Source organism: Haliotis rufescens, unplaced genomic scaffold (genome assembly GCF_023055435.1).
Source record: "Haliotis rufescens isolate VD_foot unplaced genomic scaffold, xgHalRufe1.0.p SCAF_34, whole genome shotgun sequence".
NCBI classification, from domain to species: domain Eukaryota; kingdom Metazoa; phylum Mollusca; class Gastropoda; order Lepetellida; family Haliotidae; genus Haliotis; species Haliotis rufescens.
In genome coordinates, this window is record NW_025964046.1 from 365,769 (window position 1) to 382,500 (window position 16,732).

At 41.5% G+C, this 16,732-nt stretch overlaps 1 protein-coding gene across 1 annotated transcript in view; it reads right to left on the minus strand.

Moving 5' to 3' along the window:
- Positions 1-5,911: 5,911 nt before the first annotated feature.
- Positions 5,912-16,732, minus strand: part of LOC124123834 (carbohydrate sulfotransferase 15-like) — an 11,576-nt gene continuing 755 nt past the window's right edge. Inside the window, exons 2-6 of the mRNA XM_048380997.1 lie at positions 15,881-15,985; positions 13,867-14,023; positions 11,972-12,143; positions 7,223-7,370; positions 5,912-6,228 (exon numbers count right to left, since the gene is read on the minus strand). Coding sequence (XP_048236954.1) covers positions 6,050-6,228; positions 7,223-7,370; positions 11,972-12,143; positions 13,867-14,023; positions 15,881-15,985 — 761 coding nt within the window. The 3' untranslated portion in view covers positions 5,912-6,049. The remainder of the gene's footprint in view (positions 6,229-7,222; positions 7,371-11,971; positions 12,144-13,866; positions 14,024-15,880; positions 15,986-16,732) is intronic.

A 16,732-nucleotide genomic window follows, 5' to 3' on the forward strand; every position in this document is an offset into this window, starting at 1 on the left:
TCATGTTGTGGGATGGAATTGGTCGTGCACAGAGGGTGGCCCTGTGGTCTTCCAGAACATCGGTCCAGGTAGAGGCAACGGTGTCACATCAGCTCAGTACATTGATCGTCTTGAGACCAAACGCCATATCTCATTTGGCACGTCACCGCAACCACGAGTTTCAGCATGACAAGGCCCGTGCCCACACTGCGAGAGCAACAAGACATTTCCTCCAGCAGAATGGCATCGGAACCATACAGTGGCCTGTCCTAAGTCCCGATTTTAAACCCATTGAGCACCTGTTGGACGAGATTCAAAGACGGCTGAATGATGTCCGACCAAGGCCGACGAATCGCGTCTTCTGTTGCACGCCACTTCAACGTCCACCACAGCACCATTCGCCGATACATACAGTTCAGACCGTCCGAGAACCGGCCGACCAAGGGTTACCACCCCTGCACAGGATCGCTACATTCAACTGTTCAACCCTCGGCATCGCAATGCCACAGCACATCCTACACCAGCTTGTGTCACGGTAGTTTACCTTCATAATGCCCACATCAACGCTTGCCCTGGCCGTTGAGATCTGCAGATCGTAACCCAGATGAACACCTCTGGGATGAACTCGGTCGACGTGTATGTCAACGTCAGAACACGCCGCAGACGCTCCCACAGCTGGCCAACGCGTTACAAGCAGAATGGCGCAAAATTCCGTAGGACAAAACTCGTACACTTATCCAGTCAGTGCCGAGGAGATGCAGAGCTGTGATTGCTGCCCGGGGCGGTCACACGAGATATTGAGTTCAGCGCAACCTTGTGTCCGTATTTGACATGACAATGAACAGTTTTCAATGCCGTTGTACAACGACAAGATGTGACTATCGATCTCCAAAATGTCATATTTGTATCTATGATATTAAATTAAATATATCGACTTTATTTGGTACAATAAATTTACTAAAACTCTACTCGTGCGTTTATTTGTTTTGGGAGTGTATGTATTTTAAAGGATAATAACATTATGTTATGATTTTGCTTTGTTTGTTTGTCTTTAATGCCGCCCTCAGCAATATTCCAGCTATATGACGGCGATCTTTAAAAAATCGAGTCTGGACAAGACAATCCTGTGATTGACAAAATGAGCATCGATCCATGCAAGTGGGATACGATGACATGCATCATCCAAGTCAGCGAGCCTGACCACCCGATCCCGTTAGTCGCCTCTTACGACAAGCATGGACTGCTGAAGATTTATTACACCCCGGATCTTCACGGCTCTCGTTGAACGTATCCAAGCTAAAATATGTTGAAATTACTGGCACAACAACCTGCACTACAATCAGAAAAGGAAGACTTTTTTTTTTTTTTTATATATAAACGTTTTTATTGTTCCCAGAGTTGTAGATTAATACAGAATTCCGTCAAAGACATATTTCGGATTGCATAGAATGGCACAATACACTCTTTAGAAAATTAAAGGGTTGGAAACAAACATTGTCCTATTTCAAACCAACACGGTTGCAACACACAGTCAGACTCAAACATATCATGTATCACCAGAGAGCTATGAATCAAATGCTGAGAGACCGCCTCCGTGGTCTTGTGGTAGAGCGTCCGCCCGGAGAGCGGAAGGTCCAGGGTTCGATCCCGGGCCGCGTCATACAAAAAGACGTTAAAAGATTGTACTTGTTGTTACCCTGTCTGGCGCTCGGCATTAAGGGGCTAAAACAAGGACTGGTCGGCTCGGAGTCAGTATACTGTGTCTGAGTGGGGTATTCATGTTAAACTGCGGCATGGTATCTCAGTGAGCTAGCACTATAAATCGGCATCAGTCCGGACTAGTACAAGCAGCCACACACACACATACACGTGCATGCACGTCGCTATATAAGTGCAATAATCTTGGACGCGACGTTAAACCCAATTTCACCTCACCTCACCTCAAATGCTGAGAATAAATGTAACCATTTTCTATTAAAGTTACTTTTGTCATCCTTTTTTATTGCAATAAATTTCTCGATTGAATATATGTTTTTAAACAATTTTAAAAGTATATCTAATTTCGGTTTGGTTCCTTTAATTCCACTTACATGAATATGCCTTTTTCCCAATAAAACTATATGATTGATTAAAGTATTAGAGTAGTTAGAACCAAACCAAATAAGATATTTTGTCAATTTAATTTTTTGTGGAAGGTAATTGTTAATAAAGGAAAAGGAAGACTTTGTTAATCATAATCCTGACAAAAATATCAATGAAGCTTACATTCCTTATTCTGGCGGGTGACGGGTCACAAAGTGATATTAATTCCATAAATACCACATTTCTCTCATCGAGTGACGGGTCACGAGATGAGAGAAACATGATATTTCAGTCGACACAAGGAATAGCCTATTCATTATATACTTTTGTGTACTTATCTACCGGAAAATATATTGTAAAACTTTGAAAAGTAAACCACTCTTGTTTTTGCGACTCAAAAATAGTTTCGTGGTTGCAAATCTTAAAAAAAAGATATAAAAATATAAACTAAAGTATCCAAAAATATTTAGGGTCACGACATTCTTTATCTTACATTAAAATCAACTTAAAAATAATATTCTTGAAAACTAGGAAGCGGCTGTTGGAAGCGGAAGAATAACAAAAATGGCTCCATTCGTGATCAACTCGTTATTCCGGGACAAGCCGAATAGTGACTCGTGCCCCTCTCGTGGCAATTTTGGCGACCGGGTTCCGTCTTAGCGCAAACGGGCATACCTAAAACAATTGTCACCTCGTTGCGCAATGGTTCACACATTTCCCCCATATATTATAACATATTTCAGATGCAATTTAAAGCACATCGGGAAGTGCGGAATTATACAGTATGATTGAACACATTTAACTATGTCTTTGGTATATTTTTAGATGGAAGACATATGTAAAATCAAAAAATATTTCTGAGGGATTCTTTGTCGAAGAACTTGAAATCATACGCGCATTCTGATTGGTTCGTCGTATTTTCGCACATAACATTCCTCGATAAGGGGACGAATCTTCTTCCAGGTTACGGAAAGGGGCGAGTGGCATGGTGACGAATGAAATGGCTCTTTCCGAAACGAACAGTCTCGATCGACGAGTTAAATAAGGAAACATTTTCGAGAGAATAATAAACGGCAAGAAGTGATATTAACTACATAAATGACAAATGTTCCGTCTAAGTGTAATGTATACTGCATGTGTAATGATCACTGCAGTGCTTGCTTGTTTGTTTGTTGTTTAACGCAGCACTCAGCAATATTCCAGCTTTATGACGGCGGTCTGTAAAAAATCGAGTCTGGACCAGACATTCTAGTTATTGACATCATGAGCATGAAATATGTTGTTGAGTTCATTGCAACTTTAGAAAGCTCAGTCTTTCACACTTAAGTATATAATAAATGCGTTTAACATGTTTAACAGTTTAACATGTACATCTGCCTGTCGTTCGTCTTGAAGGGGGTGCCGCCTCCGTGGTCTTGTGGTAGAGCGTCCGCCCGGAGAGCGGAAGGTCCGGGGTTCGATCCCCGGCCGCGTCATACCAAAAGACGTTAAAAGATGGTACTTGTTGTTACCCTGTCTGGCGCTAACCGATACTTGCCAACCTCTGCCTGGGTGTTCCTGTACATGACCGGATGCACCGGCTTAATTGCCTACCCCCACTGAGCGTCCTCGCCAGTGGATACTGACCTATACATATATTTGTGCCCCGAGTAAAGGGATGCAACTCCACATGACTTTAAACGTCCTGTTATTATGGTTAATAAAAGTTAAAAGTTAACTGTGAAGGTGTTTATTTACACCTCTGATAATTTGCATATACATAGAGAAAAGGTTGATTGTTACGATATCGGTTGAAACGTTTACGTTTCTACATTAATTAACTGTTAATCGATCACTGAAGTTCGGTGTTTTCACAGAAATTGGGGAATTACACATACACGTAGAAGCATCGAGTAACATATTTCAAACGTAGTTTTAAATGTTTCCCAAATGTTTGAAACATTTGAAAATTATTTCACTATAAAGACATGTAATCCAATCATTTAAGTCTAGTGGAAACTTTACTGAATATTTCAACCTTACTAACGTACAGAACTTTGAAACTACGCGTCCTCTTTATCTATCACCATTTTACGGATGAGTGATTTCAACGTGGGGTGATACTCATGGCACAGATTCTTGGGTATGACTGCAGTGCCTGCTTGTTTGTTTGTTGTTTTACGCCGCACTCAGCAATATTCCAGCTTTATGACGGCGGTCTGTAAATAATCGAGTCTGGACCAGACATTCTAGTGATTGACATCATGAGCATGAAATATGTTGTTGTGTTCATTGCAACTTTAGAAAGCCCAGTCTTTCACACTTAAGTATATAATAAATGCGTTTAACATGTTTAACAGTTTAACATGTACATCTGCCTGTCGTTCGTCTTGAAGGGGACAAGGCTAGGACAAAATCAAGGAGTCAGTATACTATGTCCGAGTGGGTTTTCGGTGTTAACTGCCGCATGGTATGTCAGTGAGCTAGCATTATAACATCGGCATAAGTCTTGAGAAGTTCCAGCAGCCACACGCCCTCGTACATGTACTTACATTCAATAATCTTGAACGCAGCATTAAGTCCAAGTTTTACCTCCCCTCACCTCACCCCTATAGGTGATGACCGCCTCCGTGGTCTAGTGGTGGAACGTCCGCCTGGAGAGCGGAAGACCTGGGGTTCGATTCCCGCCCGCGTCATACAGAAAGACGTTAAAAGATGGTACTTGTTGTTACCGTGCCTGCAACTCGGCATTAAGGGGCTAAAACAAGGACTTGTCGGCTCGGAGTCAGTATACTGTATCCGAGTGGGGTATTCATGTTAAACTGCAACATGGTATCTCTGTGTGCTTTTACTTTACAATCGGCATCAATTCGGACAAGTACAAGCAGCCGCACACACGTACATGCACGTCGCTATATAAGTGCAATAATCTTGGAAGCGACGTTTAATCCAATTTCACCTCACACCTCACCTACAGGTGATACTACATGATACACTGTTTTTTTCTCTCTACACACGTCACACAAATCATGACAGGCAATGGCACATCCACGCTTGTCATGGTCTTTCGTTACAGATTATGGTGGATATAAACATATCTCTTGGTCTTTCTACACAGGTGATATAGATACACAAATGTACATGATGCTGTCTTTCCTCGTGGATGATGGTACACACATGTCTGTCATGGTCTTTCTCTACAAGTGATGGCAGATTTATTCATTTAATGTTTTATCCACAGAAGACAGGAGGCGTGGTCCACGTGTTTAGCGTGGTTGCTTGCAAGATAGACATGCCGCCATGAACCCTGAGACCAACTCTTAAGCCAAAGCTAAACCCCAAAAGCCAAACAAATAGTTTCACTAAAAGCCAAATAGGATTTCTTTGGTATAATATGTGTGCGTAAGGACTTGAATATTTGAGGTGAGGTGAAATGGGGTTTAACGTCGCGTCCAAGATTAATGCACTTATATAGCGACGTGCATGTATGTGTGTGTGTTTGTGTGGCTGCTTGTACTAGTACGGACTGATGCCGATTTATAGTGCTAGCCCACTGAGATACCATGCCGAAGTTAAACATGAATACCCCACTCAGACAAAGTATACTAACTCCAAGCCGACCAGTCCTTGCTTTAGCCCCTTAATGCCGAGCGCCAGACAGGATAACAACAAGTACCATCTTTTAACGTCTTTTGGTATGACGCGGTCGGGGATCGAACCCCAGACCTTCCGCTCTCCGTGCTGACACTCTACCATTAGACCACGGAGGCGGTCGACCTTGAATATTTGACCTTAAATAACATATGAACATTAAATACAAAAACACATTTTTGAAGATGATTCATTTATTTTAATAAGGTTCATGGGGTGGTACATGAAGGAATGGTGCTAAAACACCACATGTCAATTTACAGGAGATACACAACGTCATCTCTGACCAATAACAGTTCGTGGTTTTCATTTGCATCTGAAGTTTCACAGCATGAGGTTTATGTACTGGGTAAACGTCTCACCAATTAAAGTTTGTGCGTCCCATCAATAAGGACAGTTGCTCGTTGTGTGGTCTGTAAAATTCATCAAGTAGCTGACGAGTCTCGTTCATCATGTCCCCGACGTCTTGGCCATAACGCCTTTGATAAGCAACCTTCTGGTCAACGATGTTTGTCAATTCTGTTTCCGATAATGTTCCTGTAAATAATAATTCATCTTAGGTAAACAAACGTTCCTTCGTTTGAACACCTGGTTTCACAAAATTTGGTAGTGATTCCTAGCGGGATCGAGTGGTCAGGCTCGCTGACTTGGTTGATACATGTCATCGATCTCAATTGCATGGATCGATGCTCATGATATCAATCACTGGATTGTCTGGTCCAGACTCGATTATTTACAGACCGCCGTCATATAGCTGGAAAAATGCTGAGTGTGGCGTTAAACAACAAACAAACAAACAAACAAAGTGATTCCTAAACACGTAATCATGGCAGTCGGTCGGTTGGTTGGTTGGTTTGTTGTATAACGCCGCACTCGGCAATATTCCTGCTATATGCAAATAATCGAGTCTGGACCAGACAATCAAATGATTGACATCATGAGCATCGATCAACCCGATTGGGATCGATGACATGCATTAACCAAGTCAGCGAGCCTGACCACCAGAACCCGTTAGTAGCCTTTTACGACAAGCATAGTCACCTTTTACGGCAAGCATGGGTTGCTGAAGACCTATTCTACCCCGGAATCTTCACGGGTCAGGCAGTCGGAATCGTATGGACAGGACTTCTGACATTTTTTTTTAAGATTTCAAGATTATTCCTTCCATTTAAAAGTAATTGTTCCTTCACAAAAATAGTTGTCCGAATAGTCTGAAACCAAATTTGTTTGACTTTATCCGATAGAGAATAGTGTGTCTTGAAGCAGTGGCCGAAAACATATTCTGAGGTTCATAAAAAATTCCACTTCCTTCCTACCAAAGCAAGTCTGTTCTGTATGCACACTACAGAACAGGCCGGGGGTAGCAGGAGCAGGGCACATGGTGCAACGCTCAAAACTACCATTTTATGTACTACTTTTTTGGGAATAATAATATTATTATATTAATAGTAATAACATTGTGAATACTGACAGGGAAAATGAAGTTAATATGGAGAGGACAATACTTATTCTATAGGGTTAGTATACTCACGTAAATCAAGAAATTTGAAAAGTTCTGCAAGATAGTGTGAAACATTCCTAGAATATTCCTCAAACTTTAGGACGTAGAGCTGCTCTCTGGGAAACACGTTCAACCAGTCCCACAAAAATACATGGTAAATACCTCGCTGCAGATCAATCTGGAGACAGAGCATTAAATAGATTTATCAGAGTGAGTGAGTGAGCGAGCGAGCGGGCGGGCGGGCGGGCGAGCGGGCGAGCGAGCGAGCGCGTGAGCGAGTGAGTGAGTGAGTGAGTGAGTGAGTGAGTGAGTGGGTGGGTGAGTGAGTGAATGAGTGAGTGAGTGAGTGAGTGGGTGGGTGGGTGGGTGGGTTGTCGGGTGGGTGGGTGAGTGAGTGAGTGAGTGAGTGAGTGAGTGAGTGAGTGAGTGAGTGAGTTAGTGAGTTAGTGGTTTTATGTACCCTTTAGCTATATTGAAGCATTACCAAAGATTGGTTTCAGACACAGAGAGACGAACTGAACCCACGACTTGGGTCTGCAAACACTTCTGGCTGCCAAACTTGTCAGACTCCGTGTCATCACATGCATATGCATCTTGTATAGGTACCAAGCTATATGAAGGAGGACTGCCAGTCTGTATAAAGGACATCGAACTGGATACAAGAAACGTGTCAACATTTTTATATTACACAAGAAGGGTGTGTCATATGGCCTCAGACCACAATTTATTTCCTTCTTTGCTTTCTACAGTGACATGACAGCCCACCATAATTATTATCGGTCGTAGACCGTTCTACTGTTGCATGCTGACCAACCTGCCTCTTGTCACTTAATACGCAAAGTTTCGGCCTGCATTTCTGGTGTCCCCCGCCATGATATTGCTGGAATATTGCTAAAAGTGGCGTAAAACCAAACACACTCACTCACTCACTCACATGAACGATGATATCAGATCAACAAAGCGGACCCTTCCCACGCCGTCCTCTTTGAATCACAAACACTTTTGTCTGGTGAGTGAGTTAGTGGTTTTATGTACCCTTTAGCTATATTGAAGCATTACCAAAGATTGGTTTCAGACACAGAGAGACGAACTGAACCCACGACTTGGGTCTGCAAACACTTCTGGCTGCCAAACTTGTCAGACTCCGTGTCATCATATGCATATGCATCTTGTATAGGTACCAAGCTATATGAAGGAGGACTGCCAGTCTGTATAAAGGACATCGAACTGGATACAAGAAACGTGTCAACATTTTTATATTACACAAGAAGGGTGTGTCATATGGCCTCAGACCACAATTTATTTCCTTCTTTGCTTTCTACAGTGACATGACAGCCCACCATAATTATTATCGGTCGTAGACCGTTCTACTGTTGCATGCTGACCAACCTGCCTCTTGTCACTTAATACGCAAAGTTTCGGCCTGCATTTCTGGTGCCCCCCGCCATGATATTGCTGGAATATTGCTAAAAGTGGCGTAAAACCACTCACTCACTCACTCACATGAACGATGATATCAGATCAACAAAGCGGACCCTTCCCACGCCGTCCTCTTTTTAATCACAAACACTTTTGTCTGGTGATATCTTAATTCAGCAAACCGACGTACAGTAAAGTACGGTTATAACGAACTCAAAGGGACTACTAATTTAATTTCGTTATAACCGTAGTTTGTTATAAGCATATATACAGCATAATACAGCTAATTATCGGGACCAAAAAAGTAAGTTCGTTATATCCGTCAGTTTGTTATAAGCGTGTTCGTTATAACCGTAGTTAACTGTAATTATAATCACATTCAGTACAAGAGCAATGATCAGCTTCACACGATGGGCAACATACGGCCCTTCCCACACCGACCCCTTATGCCCTATCACTTATGTCTCAGCTAACGAGAGATGATATCTGACACATTATTAGCCCTGTCTTACCATATTAATCTCACAGTTACCTTTGTCGCAGGTAATTTGTGATATCGGACACATTATTAGCCCTGTGTTACCATATCAATCTCACAGTTACCTTTGCCGCAGGTAATTTGTGATATCGGACACATTATTAGCCCTGTGTTACCATATCAATCTCACAGTTACCTTTGCCGCAGGTAATTTGTGATATCGGACACATTATTAGCCCTGTGTTACCATATCAATCTCACAGTTACCTTTGTCGCAGGTAATTTGTGACATCGGACACATTATTAGCCCTGTGTTACCATATCAATCTCATAGTTACCTTTGTCGCAGGTAATTTGTGATATCGGACACATTATTAGCCCTGTGTTACCATATCAATCTCACGGTTACCTTTGTCGCAGGTAATTTGTGACATCAGACACATTATTAGCCCTGTGTTACCATATCAATCTCACAGTTACATTTGTCGCAGGTAATTTGTGATATCGGACACATTATTAGCCCTGTCTTATCATATCAATCTCACAGTTACCTTTGTCGCAGGTAATTTGTGACATCGGACACATTATTAGCCCTGTGTTACCATATTAATCTCACAGTTACCTTTGCCGCAGGTAATTTGTGATATCGGACACATTATTAACCCTGTCTTACCATATTTATCTCATGGTTACCTTTGTCGCAGGTAATTTGTGATATCGGACACATTATTAGCCCTGTCTTACCATATTTATCTCACAGTTACCTTTGCCGCAGGTAATTTGTGATATCTGACACATTATTAGCCCTGTCTTACCATATCAATCTCAAAGTTACCTTTGTCGCAGGTAATTTGTGACATCGGACACATTATTAGCCCTGTCTTACCATATCAATCTCATGGTTACCTTTGTCGCAGGTAATTTGTGATATCAGACACATTATTAGCCCTGTGTTACCATATTTATCTCACAGTTACATTTGCCGCAGGTAATTTGTGATATCGGACACATTATTAGCCCTGTCTTACCATATCAATCTCACAGTTACATTTGTCGCAGGTAATTTGTGACATCGGACACATTATTAGCCCTGTGTTACCATATCAATCTCACGGTTACATTTGTCGCAGGTAATTTGTGATATCAGACACATTATTAGCCCTGTGTTACCATATTTATCTCACAGTTACATTTGCCGCAGGTAATTTGTGATATCGGACACATTATTAGCCCTGTCTTACCATATCAATCTCACAGTTACCTTTGTCGCAGGTAATTTGTGATATCGGACACATTATTAGCCCTGTGTTACCATATTTATCTCACAGTTACCTTTGTCGCAGGTAATTTGTGATATCGGACACATTATTAGCCCTGTGTTACCATATCAATCTCACAGTTACCTTTGTCGCAGGTAATGTGATGATATCTGACACATTATTAGCCCTGTCTTACCATATTAATCTCACAGTTACCTTTGTCGCAGGTAAATTGTGATATCGGACACATTATTAGCCCTGTCTTACCATATTAATCTCACAGTTACCTTTGTCGCAGGTAATTTGTGACATCGGACACATTATTAGCCCTGTGTTACCATATCAATCTCACAGTTACATTTGTCGCAGGTAATTTGTGATATCGGACACATTATTAGCCCTGTGTTACCATATCAATCTCACAGTTACCTTTGTCGCAGGTAATTTGTGACATCGGACACATTATTAGCCCTGTGTTACCATATCAATCTCACGGTTACCTTTGTCGCAGGTAATTTGTGATATCAGACACATTATTAGCCCTGTGTTACCATATTTATCTCACAGTTACATTTGTCGCAGGTAATTTGTGATATCGGACACATTATTAGCCCTGTCTTACCATATCAATCTCACAGTTACCTTTGTCGCAGGTAATTTGTGATATCAGACACATTATTAGCCCTGTGTTACCATATTTATCTCACAGTTACCTTTGTCGCAGGTAATTTGTGATATCGGACACATTATTAGCCCTGTCTTACCATATCAATCTCACAGTTACCTTTGTCGCAGGTAATTTGTGATATCGGACACATTATTAGCCCTGTGTTACCATATTAATCTCACAGTTACCTTTGTCGCAGGTAATTTGTGACATCGGACACATTATTAGCCCTGTGTTACCATATCAATCTCACAGTTACATTTGTCGCAGGTAATTTGTGATATCGGACACATTATTAGCCCTGTCTTACCATATCAATCTCACAGTTACCTTTGTCGCAGGTAATTTGTGACATCGGACACATTATTAGCCCTGTGTTACCATATCAATCTCACAGTTACCTTTGCCGCAGGTAATGTGATGATATCTGACACATTATTAGCCCTGTTTAACCCTATAGAGCTCACAGTTACCTTTGATATCAGACACGAATGTCCACTGTTTTGTCATTCTGACCTTTATATATTTCAAACAACATTTGTCTCTGCGCTCGGACAATGGTATCAGATCAGACACACCCTCGCGTGTATGAGAAAGGATAATATCAGACACGCCTCCCGCTTATGTATGAGATACATGTGTGCTACATGAACGCCCGTGCCCTGAGATAAAGTTTGTTTGTTTATTTGTTTGTTGTTTAACGCCACACTCAGCAATATTCAAGCTATATGAAGGCGGTCTGTAAATAATCGAGTCTGGACTGGACAACCCATTTATTTATACCATGAACATCGATCCACGCAATTGGGATCGATGACATGTATCAACCAAGTCAGCGAGCCTGACCACCCGATCCCGTTAGTCGCCTTTTACGGCAAGCATGGGTTGATGAAGACCTAATTTACCCCGGATCTTCACGGGTCGCCTGAGACAAAGATGGTGTCAGACACACCTACCTCGTGTGTCCCAGAGAAGAAGTTGGTGTAGTTGTAGCAGCAGCCGCGGAGGGACTGTGACGTTAGACAGTCTTTAAACACGTTGATCTCTCTTACAACGAGGTCGTGGAAGGCTTGTTTTGACACTTTCCTCTTTGAAAAGCCGGCCTTGTGGAAATAGTAAGAGTACAGCCTACAAAATATTGAACATTTATATAAATACATCAACATCATCTTCAATTAGATATTACATACATTATAATAAAAAATTGTGTGATTATACTTTATCATGTTAAACACAAGAACGTAAACCAATCAATGGTTCCATCAGGGCCACATAACGAAAAATCAAAATACAGTAAACTACGTTTATTACGAACACGCTTATAACGAACTACGGTTATAACGAACTAGAATTAATGGTCCCTTTGAGTTCGTTATAACCGTAGTTTACTGTATCGTTTACCCTCTCCACTTTAAGCTTCAGACACCGGTTTGTTTCAAAAATCCACTGGACAGACATACCATATTCGACGTAATAAGCGCCCCGCTCTAATAAGCGCCCACGGCGATATTTGCTAATATATTGGCTAGTGAACAATCCCAATTAGCACCCCTTCCGATTGATCAATGTACACAAACTTATTTATTCGCGTATAATACGCACTCGTGTCTTATATGCATTCTTAATTATCGGCAATAAAATTCTGGAACAATATATCTGTTGCATATAAACATTTCAGTCTGTCAGTATAAACCACGAAATATATCTTTCAACTCTGTTTTTCCCAACAAAATAATGTTCTGATAAGAGCCCCCTATTTCTAATTTTGAGAGCGTCCTGGACGCTTATTACGTCGAATACGGTATATACATTTTAACATGGCTTGGTGGATTATGGATACATGTATGAACATTTCGGTTATTTGATATAAATTATTCAGCACAAACTGGGGGACAAATGACAAATGTCTCAAACTTGTATATAATGTTCATATTCTGTGTGCTAATTACATTGTCTATATATTAACGTGTGTTTGTTTTGTATTGTTTGTTTTGTAACGCCGCACTCAGCAATATTCCAGCTACATGACGGCGGTCTGTAAATAATCGAGTCTGGGCAATCCAGTGATTGACATCATGAGCATCGATCCACGCAAAAGAGATACGATGACATGCATCAACCAATTCACCGAATCTCATGTTACGGCAAGACCTATTTACCCTGATCTTCACAGGTAACTATGACCTATTAGATTATTTAATACAAAACACCTTGTTTGGAAAGATATGCGGTATTCTTAAGAACATTTATATATTTATTTATACATTACGAAACACTTTAAGAGACAGGGGTACCTTCTCTAAAACTGTCCCCATCAAACTGCTGCTTAACCTACGTGTTGGGCTTGTTAACATGTCGAATAATGCAGTATACACTGGCATTGGGAATAAGTTTTCACTATACTGTTCCAGTACTATTGCGGAAAATGCCTTTGACAGTCAGGCTGACACCTGCTTGAAGGTGAGGTGAGGTGAGGTGAGGTGAGGTGAGGTGAGGTGAGGTGAGGTGAGGTGAAATTGGGTTTAACGTCGCGTCCAAGATTAATGCACTTATATAGCGACGTGCATGTACGTGTGTGTGTTTGTACTAGTCCGGACTGATGCCGATTTATAGTGCTAGCCCACTGAGATACCATGCCGCAGTTTAACATGAATACCCCACTCAGACACAGTATACTGACTCCGAGCCGACCAGTCCTTGTTTTAGCCCCTTATATTAATGCCGAACCCCAGACAGCGTAACAACAAGTACCATCTTTTAACGTCTTTTGGTATGGCGCGGCCGGGGATCGAACCCCGGACCTTCCGCTCTCCGGGCGGACGCTCTACCACTAGACCACGGAGGCGGTCACCTGTTTGTAGGGCTCCTGAGAGACAGTATAAGTCTCGCTCGTGGGTTCAGATGGTGGATGAGGTCGGGATTTGTCACGCACGGCTCTTTGCATCCCTCGTTCCCAGGCAACATGTCCCAGAACTCGTTGAATGAGAAATAGGCGGGGGTAGCATCACCTGTGAAGAATATTAAAAATTAAAAATAGGGGGCCCTTATTAGAATATTATTTTGGTGATAAAAACAGAGTTGAAAGATAAATTTCGTGGTTTATGCTGACAGCCTGAAATGTTTATATACGACAGATATATACTGAACCAAATTAAAAACTTCACAATCCTAAAATTTTAACATTTTGACCAGTTATCATTGTGGGCCCTTATTGTGTATTTAAACAGTAATGGCCACGTATTGTCTTCATATAACACCCGTTTTTCTGCAGGTGAATCGATCAAAATCATGTGCACAGCACTATAGTGGCAAAAGTGTTTTTTCACGTGCAACTGGTCACGTGGCCATAATACCACACGTGTTTTCAGCCATACTTGTTAACAGTCATTAACAAAAAAGAAAAACACGAGAAAACAAAAGTCTTTACGGCCATTTGTCATCCCACGCCTTTCAAATGTGCAACGTGAATGTGCCATCGGCATGTTGCAGACGGGAACGTCCGTAGCTGAAGTCGCAAGAACGATGGGTTGTAGTCGACGGACTGTTTATGATTTACAGACGCGTCTACAGCAAACGGGTACCATCACTGATCGCCCTCGGCCAGGTCGACCACGTGTGACGTCACATGCAGAGGATTGGCAGATTGTCTTACGTCACCTCCGTAACCGATTTTCGAAACCGTCTGAGAACTGCTCACCTTCAAGCACGACGGCCATACTGCGGGCCGATTCTGACTCAATTACACATACGTCAACGTCAATTGTAGGCACAGCGACACTTACGATGGATTCAAAAGAATTGGTTTGAATCAAGTCGTCTTCAGTGATGAATCCCGATTTAATCTTCGATTTGCTGATGGTAGGACGAGGGTGTGGAGGCGCCGTCATGAACGTTACGCCCAGTGTTGTGTACAGGAAGTTGACAGATTTTGAGGCGGAAGTGTCATGGTGTGGGGTGCTTTCTGTGGCAATGCACGTTCCAGGCTTCTTGTCATCCGTGGCAACCTCAACGCTGCTGCTTACCGCGACCAGGTACTGGCACCAGAACTTCTGCCTTTTATGGCAGCACATGGACCCGGTTTGATCTTCTAACACGACAATGCCAGACCCCACACAGCAAGGAATTTCCTTCAGAATACGGGAATCAACGTCATGGACTGGCCGTCAAGGTCTCCCGACCTCAATCACATCGAACACGTCTGGGATGCTCGTCTACGCACTCTCCAGAACCAACCACAGAATTTGCAAGATCTTGGCACCATTTTGCAGCAACAATGGCGTCGTCTTCCCAATCATGTGTTCACAAGCATCACAAGGTCCATGTGGAGGCGTTGTGTGGCAGTTGTCAACGCATATGGTGGCCATACACGCTACTGAACTTGTGTGCCATCAGATTCTCGTGCTTGGGACTAATGATTTAAACTGTTGATATTATTACTGAATACCGTAGGTGCTTGGAACAAATTATGGTTACCCCCGTTAATTAAAATCCTTCTTTGGACATTAATGATTAAAAATTACCTCTCTGATACATTTGTCCGTTGTATATCATATATGGGATTACTTTTAAAAATGTGATGTTTTTAATTTGACTATATTTTTCCAGAATTTAAATGCCCATAATTAAGGGTGCATATAACACACGAGTGCGCATTATACGCGAATAAATAAGTCTTTTGTACATTGACCAATCGGAAGGGGTGCTAATTTGGATTGTTCTCTAGCCAATATATTAGCAAATGTGGGCGCTCATTAGAGCAGGGCGCTTATTACGTCGAATACGGTATGTACAATGTAGGCGTTTTGCTAAATTCCCTTTCCATTTTTTACACCGATAAGGCACGCAGGAGAGTATCATAGTTTTACCTATAATATATGGGCTGACGGTGTCCTTTCCGTGGTTCTTCTGTATGTAACTGGCACTCGTTTGCAGCAAATAAAGGTACGTATCTATGGAGGTACATGATTCGCCTGAAAGTAAAAGATGGCAAACATATCTATGAAAAGGTTTGCCATACTGAAGATCTACAAAGAAAATTTGCATCATGTTCGAAAAAAATAGCAATAGCGTTTGTGACAGCCATTGACGGTAACTTGTAAACATGTTTCAATCAATTGTTGTACTTGAGTATGAAGAGGGAATTTCAACAATCTGTGAAATTTTACTATTTGTGACAAAAGAAGTACAGTAAAGTACGTTTATAACGAACACGGTTATAACTAACTGACGGACATAACGAACAGATTTTTGGCCCCGTCCATTTGCTGTAATTATGCTGTATATATGCTTATAACGAACTACGGTTATAACGAACTGACGGATATAACGAACTTACTTTTTTTGGTCCCGACAATTTGCTGTAATTATGCTGTATATGTGCTTATAACGAACTACGGTTATCACGAACAAAATTTAGTGCCCCCTTTAAGTTCGTTATAACCGTAGTTTACTGTACGCTTGTTATTTCTAAGCTTGATGTGTGAGAGAGATTAATATTTATTTCCTCCAAATGCCATTCCGAAGATTACAATAAAACTGTATTCAATTACACTCGATGAACACAATAAAAGTGGCATAACATTACTTCAAATCTACACAGCAAATCAAATTCAAATACCTAAGCAAAGACAGATATCCACTAAAAGATGTATATCAAAAGATGCTTTAGTCTGTACATATACCAGGTGAACTGTAGTATGATTGTCTCCCAGGTGTGT